Consider the following 13,063-nt stretch of genomic DNA (forward strand, 5'->3'; position numbering starts at 1 on the left):
AATTCATCCAAGACCGGTCCATTTCTTAATTCTTGAATTCTGACGTTCTCAATAATTTACACGGGTAAGTTAAAACGCCAGTTATAACCATAAATGAATTTCAGAAATTTGTGATATGATATATTTTTATGTATTATGTAAGTTATGTAACTTAGGTAAGTTATCAAATTAATGTATGTTATGTAAGTTGTAAGTTATTATGTATTATGTAAGTTATGTAAGTTATGTATTATGTAGGTTATGTAAGTTGTGTAAGATATTTAAGTTATGTAAGTTTTGTAATATGTGTTATGTATGCTATGTATAATGTAAGTTGTTATGTTATTATGTAAGTTATGCAAGTTTAAATATAAGCTTGTAGATAACTTATGTAAGTTAATATGTAAGTAATGTAGTATGTAAGTTGTTATAAAAATTTTATATAAGTTATGTATTATGTAAGGTAACATATAAGTTTATGTAAGTTATGAATGTAAGTTATGTATTATGTAAGTTATTTAAATTATTTAAGTTGTGTATTATATAAGTCATGTAGGCTATGTGTTATGTATGTAAATTATGATATGATTGATAAATTTTTCAAATATATCAATAAAATTTTAATAAATATATTAAAATTGTATATAAATATATATATCAAAGATGTTTTAAAATATAACTTTGAATACATTTTATTTAAATATAATTTTGTAGCTTTAATCTCGGATAATTCAAAGATCGATACGATATGATGTATATTTTGTAGCTTTTATTAATTCAAACAACAAACTATGTCAAAAAAAAACATTGACTTCAATTACAAGATATAATTAATTTGTTTATATTTATGAAAACAATTTTTGTTATTAAAGAAATAATACTTTGAATTGCCATTACAAAATAAATATATTTCAAAAAGTATATTTTTATTTTAATAGAAAATATAAATAAATATACAAATTTATTTGTATGTAAAAGATTATTAATCATTAACATAAAACCATTATGTAAGTTAAGATCGATAATTAATCATTAATTTGAAGTAAAATTTATAATTGCAACACATAATATCGAAATCGATGATTTATAAACGCTAAACCGATTAAACGATTTAGCCCATAATTTATTCAATTACTCAAATATATAAAGTTATTTAAGAGTTGTATTCAATTTTAATAGTTTAAAACAATTGCCTTTGCCGAATATCTTGAGCAGAAAATTTAAACATCAAATAATGTAATAAGTCGCAAAGTCAAATGCAAATTTAGCTAAAACGGTAATTAAAACTCCCATCTAAAAATGAAAAATAATAATTAAACTATACAACTAAAATATAACAAAAAAATTTAACAATTTGACTTTTTTATAAGAAACCTAAATAGAGAAACATAGGAATAAATACCTTAAATTTCCTCAATTCAAGCAAACTCGGAAAAAAAAGATGAAATACATTAGTACCGAAAAAACAGAAGTAATTAAAGCCAAAAAACTAAAAAAAACAGGAGTTTATACTCACAAAGTTAGCTAAACTAAAAAAACTAAAAAAACCTAAATGCATAAATGATTTAAAGCCATATCACATACATTGTTTCTTTTAAATAAGCCTAAATGCATCTATTTGTTAACCAGCACATATAAAAACTATTACATTATTTATCAGCTTATAACGTACCATTGTAAAACTAATCAGCTTGCTACTGTAAAAAGGTACATGACAGTGAATTAGATGATATTAGAGGTTTAAAATTGTCCATATATATGAATATATGTTGAAACCTAACCTAACCAAATCATGCTGGAGAAATCACATTTTCTTCTAAATTATTATTTATTCGTCGAATGCCACGACAGAATCAATCCACCACCAATGTCCCTAACAATACCTCTCAAAACCCAACTCTTCCGACTCCAATAATAGCCCTTAGCTAACATCTACCTCACCCTCTACTAACTATACTAGGACCACCACAACTAACACTAACATCTCCCATTGAACCAAATCCGTCAACCAATCCATTAAATCGAATGATAACTTGTTCCCAAAATAACATTCACAAGACATTTTTTTTATCTCATGGCTCCTCTTCATCCAAACAACACTCCTCAAGCCTTTGCCCAAGGCAACAAACACTGTAAGTGACAAAATGCAATGAAAGTTGAGTTTGATGCATTGCAACAGAACTAGACTTGGGGATTAGTTTCTAGTGACCCTATAAAGAATATTGTGCGGAAAAAATGATTGTTTAGAAAAAGAAAAAAAAGTAGATGAACTCATCAATTGATCTAAGGCTCGTCTTGTTGCAAAAGGGTTCACTCGGTGACCTAGAGTGGATTTTCATGCAATATTCAATTCAGTAGTTAATTCAACACAACTGGGTATTACGTAAACTCAGCGCCAACAATACCTTCTTGCAAGACAGCTAGAAAAAAAGGTATATATGTCTTAACCTCACATTTATCATATTTGCAAGTTATGCAAAGCTATTTATGGACCGAGACATACGCCACTGGCTTAACTCACAACTATCTACAATCGTGGTTTTGTGAAATCAAATCTGACCTATCTCTATTCATATTCATTCAACCTCAAGCAATAGTCTACCTACTTGTCTATGTTGACGACATCATCATCACAGGCTATAAGCCATCTTTCATAAACAATGTTATGTCCTCACTTGCTACAAGGTTTTCAATTGAAGACCTTAGTTTATTGACTTACTTTTTTGAGTGTTGAGGTTCTCAGACAACCTAATAGATTCGTTTCTAAAAGAAAAAAAAGGGATGGCGAAGACATGAGTAAAATTGTGGAAAATTCAAAAACAGTTACAAGACGAGAGACGACAAGTATGACTAGGAAATTTACACTTGTATTTTTATGATAATGTTGAGGAATTGAGAAAGTTGAAACAGTCTGTTTCACTGTTAAAAACCTAAATTTTTTATTCCCATTATCTAATGATTCCCCACAAATTATGTTGTTTAATCGAAACCCTAAAACCCCAAATAACTTAGACTGACCTAAAACCCAAAAAATTTATTCGAAAAAGAACAGAAACGGCTTACCTATTCAATCGACAAATCTCGCAGCTGTGCCCACCTTGTTTCAAGATCGACTCCGACCACCTTTCTTTCCAAATTGATTTTTCGTGAAAAGTTTTCTCCCCTTTCGACACTTAGAAAATTTCTCTCCTAATTTCTCTGCAATTTACCTCTTGCTATAATTGGAGGACGACACAGATGTAAGTTAATTTGTCCTCTGAAGAAACAGCGCCGTTTAAGTAAAGTTATGTAAGTTTTGCGGCGCTTCCCTATAAAACGCCACAATAGAAACTGATTCCCTAACACGGAACGACGTCGTATATTCGTTTTTGACTAAAACGCCGGTAAATGATACCTTTTGCGGCGTTTTTATATAGAAACGCCGCTAAAACTCTCACATTTTTAAAAGCATTACTTTTAAATAATTAATTACCAATTTATTTAACAAATAAATAATTACTATTATATAACTATTATTAGTTATATTGTATCATTTAACAAGTCTCAAATTATAAATTAACCTTGTAATCTTCATATTAACCATTCAATTTATGTAGCTACATGCATAAAGTGATCATCTACCTATTATACTCAAAACTTATCTTAATATTAAATTTATTCTGGATCTAGATTTTACAAATATATAAGAACATATATATTTACCTCCAAAATTAATCAATCTAATATTAACCTCTTAAGAAACCCTAAACCCCGACCAAACCCCTAAAACCTCTCTAACCCTTAAATCCCTTAAACCCTAATTAACCTTATCCCTAACCCCTAAATTCACATCTGTAACCCCTAAAGCATAACCCAGCCCCTAACTCCTAAACCATAAATACCAAACCTTAAATTCATATATAACGGCCCGTACTCCTTAAAATACCATGCATCGACCAAAATATTCCTTAAATATTCTTTAATAATAAAAAATATAGTGAAAATCTATTAAACAACAACTTATATATATATTTAAAAATGTTGTATAAAGTTGAAATAAGGTAGCAATATTAGCTTTATGACAAATTTTCGTATGAAGCTTCGAATGTCCTCTTAACAAATGGATGAAATTTGTTATAATAAACTTGGTACAACAAATTTTGTCTCTTTATATAAAAAACAATTTTTTTTTATAAAATTTGGTATAGAAAATGCATTTTTTTCGATAATAAGTTCGTAAAGGATGAGGACACGGGTTAAATGACCTTTAAAGAAACGGCACCGTTTAAAGTAATTTTAAGTCACATTTGCGGCGTTTTTACGTAAAAACGCCGCTATTGCATGTCCTTTTGCGGCGCTAGGGGAAAAACGCCACTAAATTTTCAATTACACAAAGAAACGGTGACGTTTTCACAAAATTGTAGACATCTTTGCGGCGTTTTCCCGAAAAACGCCACTAATAGAGTACATCATTCAACTGAAATGACGACGTTCTGACAGAGTTTCAAGAATATTAGCGGCGCTTCCCTATAAAACGCCACAATAGAAACTGATTCCCTAACACGTAACGACATCGTATATTGCAATATTTGTGGCGTTTTTGACTAAAACGCCGCTAAAGGCTATTATATATATCTATTAATTATAATATAAACTATACTAAACTTCAATATATTAAATTTATTGATCTGGATTTATTTTACAAATATATAAGAACATATATATATTTATCGTAAAAATTAATTAATCTAATATTAACCTCTTATTAAGAAACCCTATCATGACTGCTCTAAACCCCGACCAAACCCAAAAATTCCCTAAATTAATATTCTTTAATAATCACAAAATATAGTGAAAATCTATTAAACAACAAGTTATATATATAGTTAAAAATGTTGTACAAAGTTGAAATATGCTAGCAAATTATCTTTATGACAATAATTTTCGTATGGATCGATTTAAATATAAGTTTTATCATTTTTGAACTTAAGTATCGATATTTTGCATCGCTATTGCTATAGCCATATATATCAAAAAATCAAATGGTTAGGGTTAAATGTTTTAAATATACAAGATAATTAATTGTATCATTTAACAAGTCTCAAATTATAAATTAACCAATCAATCAACATGCATAAATCCATCATGATGATCTACCTATTATATTAATATTCAATATATTAAATTTATTCGGATCTACATTTTACAAATATATAAGAACATATATATTTACCATAAAAATAATCAAAAACTAATATTAATCTAAATTAAACCCTAACATGACCGTTGAAACCCTAAACCCCTAAACCTCTAACCCCTAAATTAACCTTAAATCCCAAACCTTAAATCTATACCCCGTACTCCTTAAAATACCGTCCATAAAAAAATCCCTAAATCTTTAATATATATAATCATAAAATATAGTCAAAATCGATTAAACAATAATTAATTGTTAAAATATATATTTTGTATAAATTGGTGATTTATAATTCCTTTGATTTATTTAGTCGAACAAGACTACCAAAATTTATTACTCTTATAAAAGTTAATTCTATTTTTAATTTATTCTTTACAATACAAAAATTTAAGTTTTATTATATTTTATTTTATTCATAATTTAATATATTTTCTCTCGTAAAGTAGTTTAAATCAACTGTGATTGAAAATTAGTAATAAATAGTTAGCTGTTATATATATATACGACTTCTCTTTAATAAAAACTTTTTGTATTAATCAATATTATTTGTTAATTATAATTTAAATGTAAATTGTACCACTATATAATAAATAGAACAAAATATTAATTATTTCAACTTATAAGATTTTTGTTACTATTAGCGGCGCTTCGGCAAAAACGCCGCTAAAGGTAAATGCATTAGCGGCGCTTAGATATAAACGTCGCTAAAGGCCAGAGAATTAGTGGCACTCAGATAAATACGCCACTAAAGATCCGAGCATTAGCGGCGCTTAGACAAAAACGCCGCTAACGGCCATAGGATTAGTGACGCTCAAATAAAAACGCCGCTAAAGGTTTAAAAATCGCAAAAAACGACGTCGTTGGTCTTAGGTTTTTGTGGCGCTTTATATAAAATGCCGCTAATTCCTATTTTTAGCGGCGCTTCTTGGAAATCGCCGCTGATGGTCTACCTTTAGCGGCGCTTTGGCTAAATCGCCGCTAATGCTCGATTTTTTGTGGCGCTTTTGTTCCAAACGCCGCTAAAAGTGCCGCTAAAAGCCTATTCTGGTGTAGTGTCCCTTCTTCATTTCTTTTAACATAGTTTTTCTATGTTTCCCATTTGTAATTAGTCCACAAGCTTGCCTCACTCGAAAAAATTAAATTGTTCAAAAAAATAAAACATAGCAAAAGTTTGTTGAAAGAAATGGAGAAAGGAGGAAAACAAAGGGAGAAGCATAAGAGAAGAAAGAAAGTTCAAAAAACATAAAAGAAAAAAATTAAATTGCTCCAAACGAAAAAATATGGGGACCGATTGTATAAATTAGCCTAGAATTTTTGTTTGAAATGATGATTTAATGTGCCACATCAGCTTATTGTTACACAGTTAACAGAAATTAACGGCTCAGTGACTAAAATGTTACAACATGATAACATAAGTGACTAAAACGTAACATTTCAAACATAAGTGACTAAAATGTAACTTGAACCAAACAAAAGTGACTATTTTAGTAGTTTGCCCATTTTTATATTGACGGTATCTACCATTGGCAATGATTTAAAATTTGTCAGAGAATATTTAAATGGTATTTAATTAATTTTAAAACATTATAATAGTAATTATATAAAGAATATTAAATTCAACGAAATTATTGTCTTATAACAAATTTCACAAAGTTAACATAAATATAAAAGATCATAAATTACAAATGAAACAACTTGGTGAAGTCTCTTTTCTCCATACCTCATCCCCACAAAATAGATTTGTACATCAAGCAACATTTAGTTTATTTTCTCGCATCAAATATAATAACAAATCAAAGTATTACTTATTTGTTGTGCAATTTATTATAGTATATGCTTGTGCACGGTACAAACTCTGTCTCCATTAATATTTGAAAAAAAATATATAAAGAGATGGATGAGTTGGAGAGCACATACTACCAAATAGTCTCCAATTTTCATTCAGGTCATTGGCTACTTCTGTTGTACAGTGGACAAAGTTCCATGGAATCTTGGACAATATAAGGTGTACCAAAGTCAAAAAATGGAATATATTTCTATGATCGATTTAATTTGATATTGTTATGAGGGAAACACAGATAAAACAAATCATTTAAAAGAAGTAAAAGAAAAAATAAAGTCAACACAATAAACAACAACCGATTCAATAACTTTAAAATTGAATTTATATGCAAGCAGTGGGACAAGGTGCTGCATATGTTCACTACATTAACATTGCTACCACCCCACCAAGGCATAGAAAGCTTCTCAATGAGGAAACATATAAGGTAAAGATACATATTCTATATGATGCAAAATAGATATAAATTTGGGTAGAGAATCCGAAACCATAAGCAATATGTTGAATTTCACACATACATATATATATAATGTTAATTTACGTTTCAGATAAATAAAAAACAAAGATAATGCAGCATCTAGTTCATTCTTTTACCTTTTTACACCCTATCAGCTTTTTGGATACTTTTTAAAATAAATAAAAGTACATTAATAAACAAGTTGCTGGAATAGCTCAGTTGGTTAGAGCGTGTGGCTGTTAACCACAAGGTCGGAGGTTCAAGCCCTCCTTCTAGCGTTTTTTTCTTATGAGTGATTTTACAAGTTTACTGCATTGGACTTGGCCCAGTTCAGAGTCATTTTCCCCTTTTGAATTGCAAGTTTACTGCTGCACAGAAAGGAATATCCGTCCATTGAAAGCCGACAGCATAATTGAATCCACCTCATAATTCGTATACTTATTTTATACTAATATTTTAATTTTACAATAAGAACCTCCATTTGGAAATCACTAGCACTCACTTTGGCACTCCAAATAAAATATTGGATAAACTATAAAAATAATTATTTTTATTTGTCTCATATCATATTTTAGTCACTCATGTTTAAAATATTACGTTTAGTCACTTAAATTATTATTTTATTATAAAGTGGTCACTCTATCGTTAAGCTCTATTACCTCCCTAATGACAGTCTAAATAAATTTTAAATGCCATTAGAGAAGTAACAGATTTAAAACCTATTTAGACTGTAACATAAAATTACCGTTAGGGAGATAACAAATTTTAAAGGTAGAGTGATTACTTCATAACAAAACGATAATTTAAGTGATTAAAACGTAACATTTCAAACATAAGTGACTAAAATATAATTTGAGATAAATAAAAGTAATTATTTTTATAGTTTAGCCTAAAAGATTATGCAGACTACATCAACTCAACAGCTGCTTGTATATATCATGATAAACACGCATCAAATTCAAAATTTTACGGTATATGGGAAAAGAAATCCCAGCTGAATGAATTACATATTTTTGAGGACCAAAACCAAAATTATATCAAAATTTTACCTCAACCCCATCAGATTTCTGCATAGCAGGCTGCGTGAACAAACTCCGAGAACTCATTAGGCACACTGATATTCTCCATTTTACTGTTTTGCCCTTCCTTCGTTTCCACCGTGTAAAACCCAAGCGCACCACATCCATACTCCGACCCGGTAACCAAAACCCTCCCTCCACATGCTCTGACCCGAACGCCCGGGTTGATCTCTGCCCAATTCAGCAATTTCCCATCTTCCCCTATCCCCACACACGATCTCGGGCATCGACCCGGTTCCCAAACCCCTTCCACCCGTCTCCATTGTTCCGACTTGAACCCGTACACGTCAGCGCTCCCATCAAATTGACCTTGGCTCTCCGTTCTGTATCCACTCACCACCCAGAACTCCTCTTCCCCAATCACTACACCTTCACATTCGTCTCGCTCTTGACTCAACTCCCCCAACTCAGCCCACTCGTCCGTTCTCAGATCGTAAACCCAAGCGGTTCTTGACGCATTCTTGTTCTCGTCATGCCCGCCCGCAACAAAAACCCGACCTCCACATGCCCCGATTGCAAAGAAGGATCTTTTTGAAGGCATATCCTTCCCTTGTCTCCATTGCTGAGTCACGAAATCGTAGATGAACACATCAGTAACAGGATCGTACATCACCGGGTCCCACCCGCCCATCACCACAAGCTTACCTTCACAGCTTGCTAATTGGCAAAACAAAGGCAACCCGTTTAGGTACCTGGGAACCGGGGCGAGTCTATCCCAACTCTGACTCACCGAGTCGAACACAGCAATTCCATAACTCGATGATACAGATACACCCGGGTTTTTAGGTCCATTCTGGATTCCACTATTAAAGACTAGAAGCAAGCAAGCGAGTTTCTGGGTGTAGCCTAACCTTTTTCGGTGGTAATAAAAATCTAGGCTTTGGAGCAATTCCCGCCATCGATGACAAACTCGGGAGGCGAGTCTGTAAGCTGTGTAGGGTAGCCGAGATAAGCACTCAAGACCAAGTTCTTCAGGTAAACTCGGAAGCAACTCGGTTGAAAACTCAAATGTCTTCATTTCTTAAAGTTTTAAAAGGTTTTAGCTTTTGTGAAATGCCATTGAAACATTGGAAACAAAGCTATCAGCCATCTCTTCTTTATAACAGTCAGTTACGTCGATAACGGAAAACCTACAGCTGTTTGATGAGTGACACGTGTACGTTTCACTGGACTTAATGCAACTGTAGGAGAGATATTTTGACTTATTTGGTATGGCAGTGGCAGAGCAGATAAGTGCAAACTAAGGGATCGCACGTGGCTGTAGTTCCATTTGAAGTTAAACTTCTTATCAACTATCTTAGTTGTATAACAACTCCAGTTCAACTTCCTTTTTCTTTTTCTAATTACCTATAAATTACCCCAATTTTCTTTTTTACAATTTCATATTTTTAATATAATATTTAAGACTATCCATACTTCTTTCTAACCCATAAATAAGAGAATAATACATTTCAAAGATACTCAAACTCAAATCTTCCTATACCGATAACAATATCCACTAGTTATAGTTATACCATATTAAAAACATATTTTCAACACAAAAATATACACAGATATTTGTTTTCAAGTTTTTTTTTTTTATATATTTCTCCCCATCTTCTTTTCATAACCAAAAATAGGAAGACAAGACGTAGTCGCATCCACATATATCTAGATCTATATGTATCTTGTTTTGACATATAATTATTAGTAATAGATGTATGTAAACTTACATATTGACAAAAAATGTAATTATTTATATGCATATCAGAATATAAATATTAGAAGGAAAAGACAAAATATAAGAGAAGAAATCATATTTCCTCAAAATCTTACAGTGTTTTTTCCAGGAAACATTGCATTTTGGCTGAAAATCTACTTTTATCTTTTCCTTTAATATCCGTAGTGACAAAAAATGGTAATGGACAGTGAAAGGATTAGATGCCGACCATAAGTAAAATCTTCTAGAGAACAGCCAAGAACGGCAAACACGAATGACAAAATTTGCCAGACCTTAAAGACAATGACCACTGATTCAATTAATTTATTTCAAGCAGGATTAGCATTTCTTTCTTTTCGTGTTATGCACTAAGGTGCATAATGGCCTGGTTTGCATTTGTAGTGGTCTTGTGATTCATCCTGATGTTTAAAAATGTAATATTTAAAAGATTGAGGGTAAAAAGAAATTAAATTGAAAAAAAATAAAAACTCTAAAAATTAAAATTGTCATTATATCAAATTTATTTATAAACGACATCCATCGTTTCATCAACTTAATTTATTATCTTTATCCAAGTTTATATGACAATGCATTAAATATAGGATAAACTAAAAAAATAGTTATTTTTGCTTTTCTCAGATTATATTTTAGTCACTTGCATTTGAAATGTTACGTTATAGTCACTTACGTTATCATTTTGTTACGAAGTGGTTACTCTGCCGTTAAGCTCTGTTATCTCTCTAACGGTTGTCCTACGTGTCAATTCAAATGAGTTTTAAATGTCAACTTGGATGTCCAATTGGGATGTGAATAGGTTTTTATTTTTTTTATGAAAATAGAATACAAAATTTTGTCATAAAACCCAATTTTATCTTGTTTAAAAAGAAGCAATAGTTAGTTTTTGGAAAATTACCATCAGAGGTATAAGACCAAAGTGGTGAAGAAGACATTGAACCCAAGTTGGGGTGAGGAATTCATTTTCAAAGTAGAAAATTGGAAAAAAATTTCCAAAATCCAGCTATTGCTTCTTTATAAATAGGAGAAAATTGGGTTTTAAGGCAAAATTTTGTATTCTATTAAAAAAAAAATCTCATCCCAAACGAATATTCAAGTTGACATTTAAAACTCATTTGGACTGCCATGTAGGACTGCCATTAAAGAGGTAATAGAGCTTAATGGCAGAGTGACTACTTCGTAACAAAACGATAGCGTAAGTGATAAAACGTAATATATCAAACATAAATAACTAAAATATAATCTGAGACTAACAAAAATAACTATTTTTATAGTTTATCCTTAAATATAAATTCACATTTAAATGCTTAACAAGAGTATATTTTTTCTCCAAAATTTCGTAGCTATAGAATTTATAAAATTCCATCCAAATTAACCCTAAAAATGCAAGACCCAATGGTAAAAATTGAAGCTGTTTTCGAAAACAAATGTTTCCATGAAAAGCAAAAAGAAAAGCATGATGTTTAAAGCTTAAACCTTGATATCTGACCAAACATTGAGAATACCTTACAACCATACCGTCTGGTTCAATAATTTAAAGCTATGTACCAAAATGGAATCACATCTCATTATTAGCATTCGGCTTTCCTTTTTGGACATAATTGATTGGGTTTAGTATGCTCCAAAAAATAACCCATATATGACTTCTTCTTTTTTTTAAGGTCATCCATCAAAACTCTTTTAAACTAAAGTCGTTATAATAATCATCATAAATATTAATAAGTAATGATTTATGTTAAGCTTCCAAAAGAAGAATTATGGGCACTAAAATATGTATATCAACATTGTTTTACTTCTATGTTTTGAGCTTCAAACTTGTTTTCGAGGGTTTGAGAAGATTAACTCAAAGTTGGTTAGTGTTATTATGCTTGGTCCGATAGAATTGTACCTTTATGTGAAGACTAACTCATAATTGGGCAGTTCAAATGTCTTTGATCTAGTAGAATTGTGCCTCTTAATCATTTATTTGATTTATCATCTTATTAAATGTTGTTATTAAATTTTGACAATTACATATTATTTAGATATCTCGTTTCTTATGCTATCTATGTGTTTGTGGAATTTAGATCTTTTAACCCAGTAATCATCTTGAGCTAAGCTCTTGATTGGTATAGCAATTTATAAAATTTACATACAAATCCTATATAAAATGGGGGGAAGAATTTTCAAACATAAACTTGAAATCCACGAAGAATGTTGAAGAAAAATCATTTATAACTTACAGATTTTATAATTTAGTAAACGTATAATCGACAATGGGTGTGTGGTCAGCTGAAATTAAAAGCAATAAAGATTTGTTGGAGAAGGTTTTCAGCCAAGACTGACCCCAATCTCCATCCTTATCAGGACAAGGGTTCTAGAAGAGCAATTTGAAGCAAGTTAACCGAAAGGGTGACATATGGTGGGGGTGTGGATATTTTGTCATTTTCGTTAGCTAAAGGGATTCCTCCAACGCCTTCAATTTGACAAAAGGGACAGTGGCCCCCTATTGCAGAACAGCAATGCCCCCTTTTCTTCTTTAAATGGCAAACATGCCCCCTTCCATACTTTTCAAGTAAAGAAAACCATATGACCAAAAAAAAAGTAAAAATATATAATAACAATTTTTTTAACACAATCAATATTGAGTTTCTTACCCAGGGTTTTCTTTTTATCCAGTTAGGTACTTAAAAATTGTTTTTAAGACTCAATTTGGAGTTTAAAATTTATTTTTGTACTTGAATTTAACTTTTTAGTCTAAATTAGTTCTTCCAGTATATAATTTAGTTGAACCAATGTGAAATATAAAGTCAACTTCAAGTATTAATTGGAACAAAAC

General features: G+C 30.8%; 1 protein-coding gene and 1 non-coding gene across 2 annotated transcripts; one reads left to right on the top strand and one right to left on the bottom strand.

Annotated features, from left to right (window-relative positions):
* The first annotated feature begins 7,656 nt into the window (after positions 1-7,656).
* TRNAN-GUU (transfer RNA asparagine (anticodon GUU)) lies at positions 7,657-7,730 on the top strand. Its single transcript has one exon. It is a non-coding gene; the product is annotated as a tRNA-Asn (tRNA).
* Positions 7,731-8,310: 580 nt separating this feature from the next.
* Positions 8,311-9,721, bottom strand: LOC105800035 (F-box/kelch-repeat protein At2g44130). Its single transcript, XM_012630913.2, has one exon. It carries the CDS (start codon positions 9,547-9,549, stop codon positions 8,512-8,514), a length of 1,038 nt encoding a protein of 345 aa, XP_012486367.1. The 5' UTR covers positions 9,550-9,721; the 3' UTR covers positions 8,311-8,511.
* Positions 9,722-13,063: the final 3,342 nt, after the last annotated feature.

This window comes from Gossypium raimondii, chromosome 9 (assembly GCF_025698545.1).
Source record: "Gossypium raimondii isolate GPD5lz chromosome 9, ASM2569854v1, whole genome shotgun sequence".
NCBI lineage: Eukaryota > Viridiplantae > Streptophyta > Magnoliopsida > Malvales > Malvaceae > Gossypium > Gossypium raimondii.

What these genes read in the sequence shown, in the direction of transcription:
- LOC105800035 (XM_012630913.2), bottom strand. Translation starts at nt 9,549, where the DNA reads ATGAAGACATTTGAGTTTTCAACCGAGTTGCTTCCGAGTTTACCTGAA.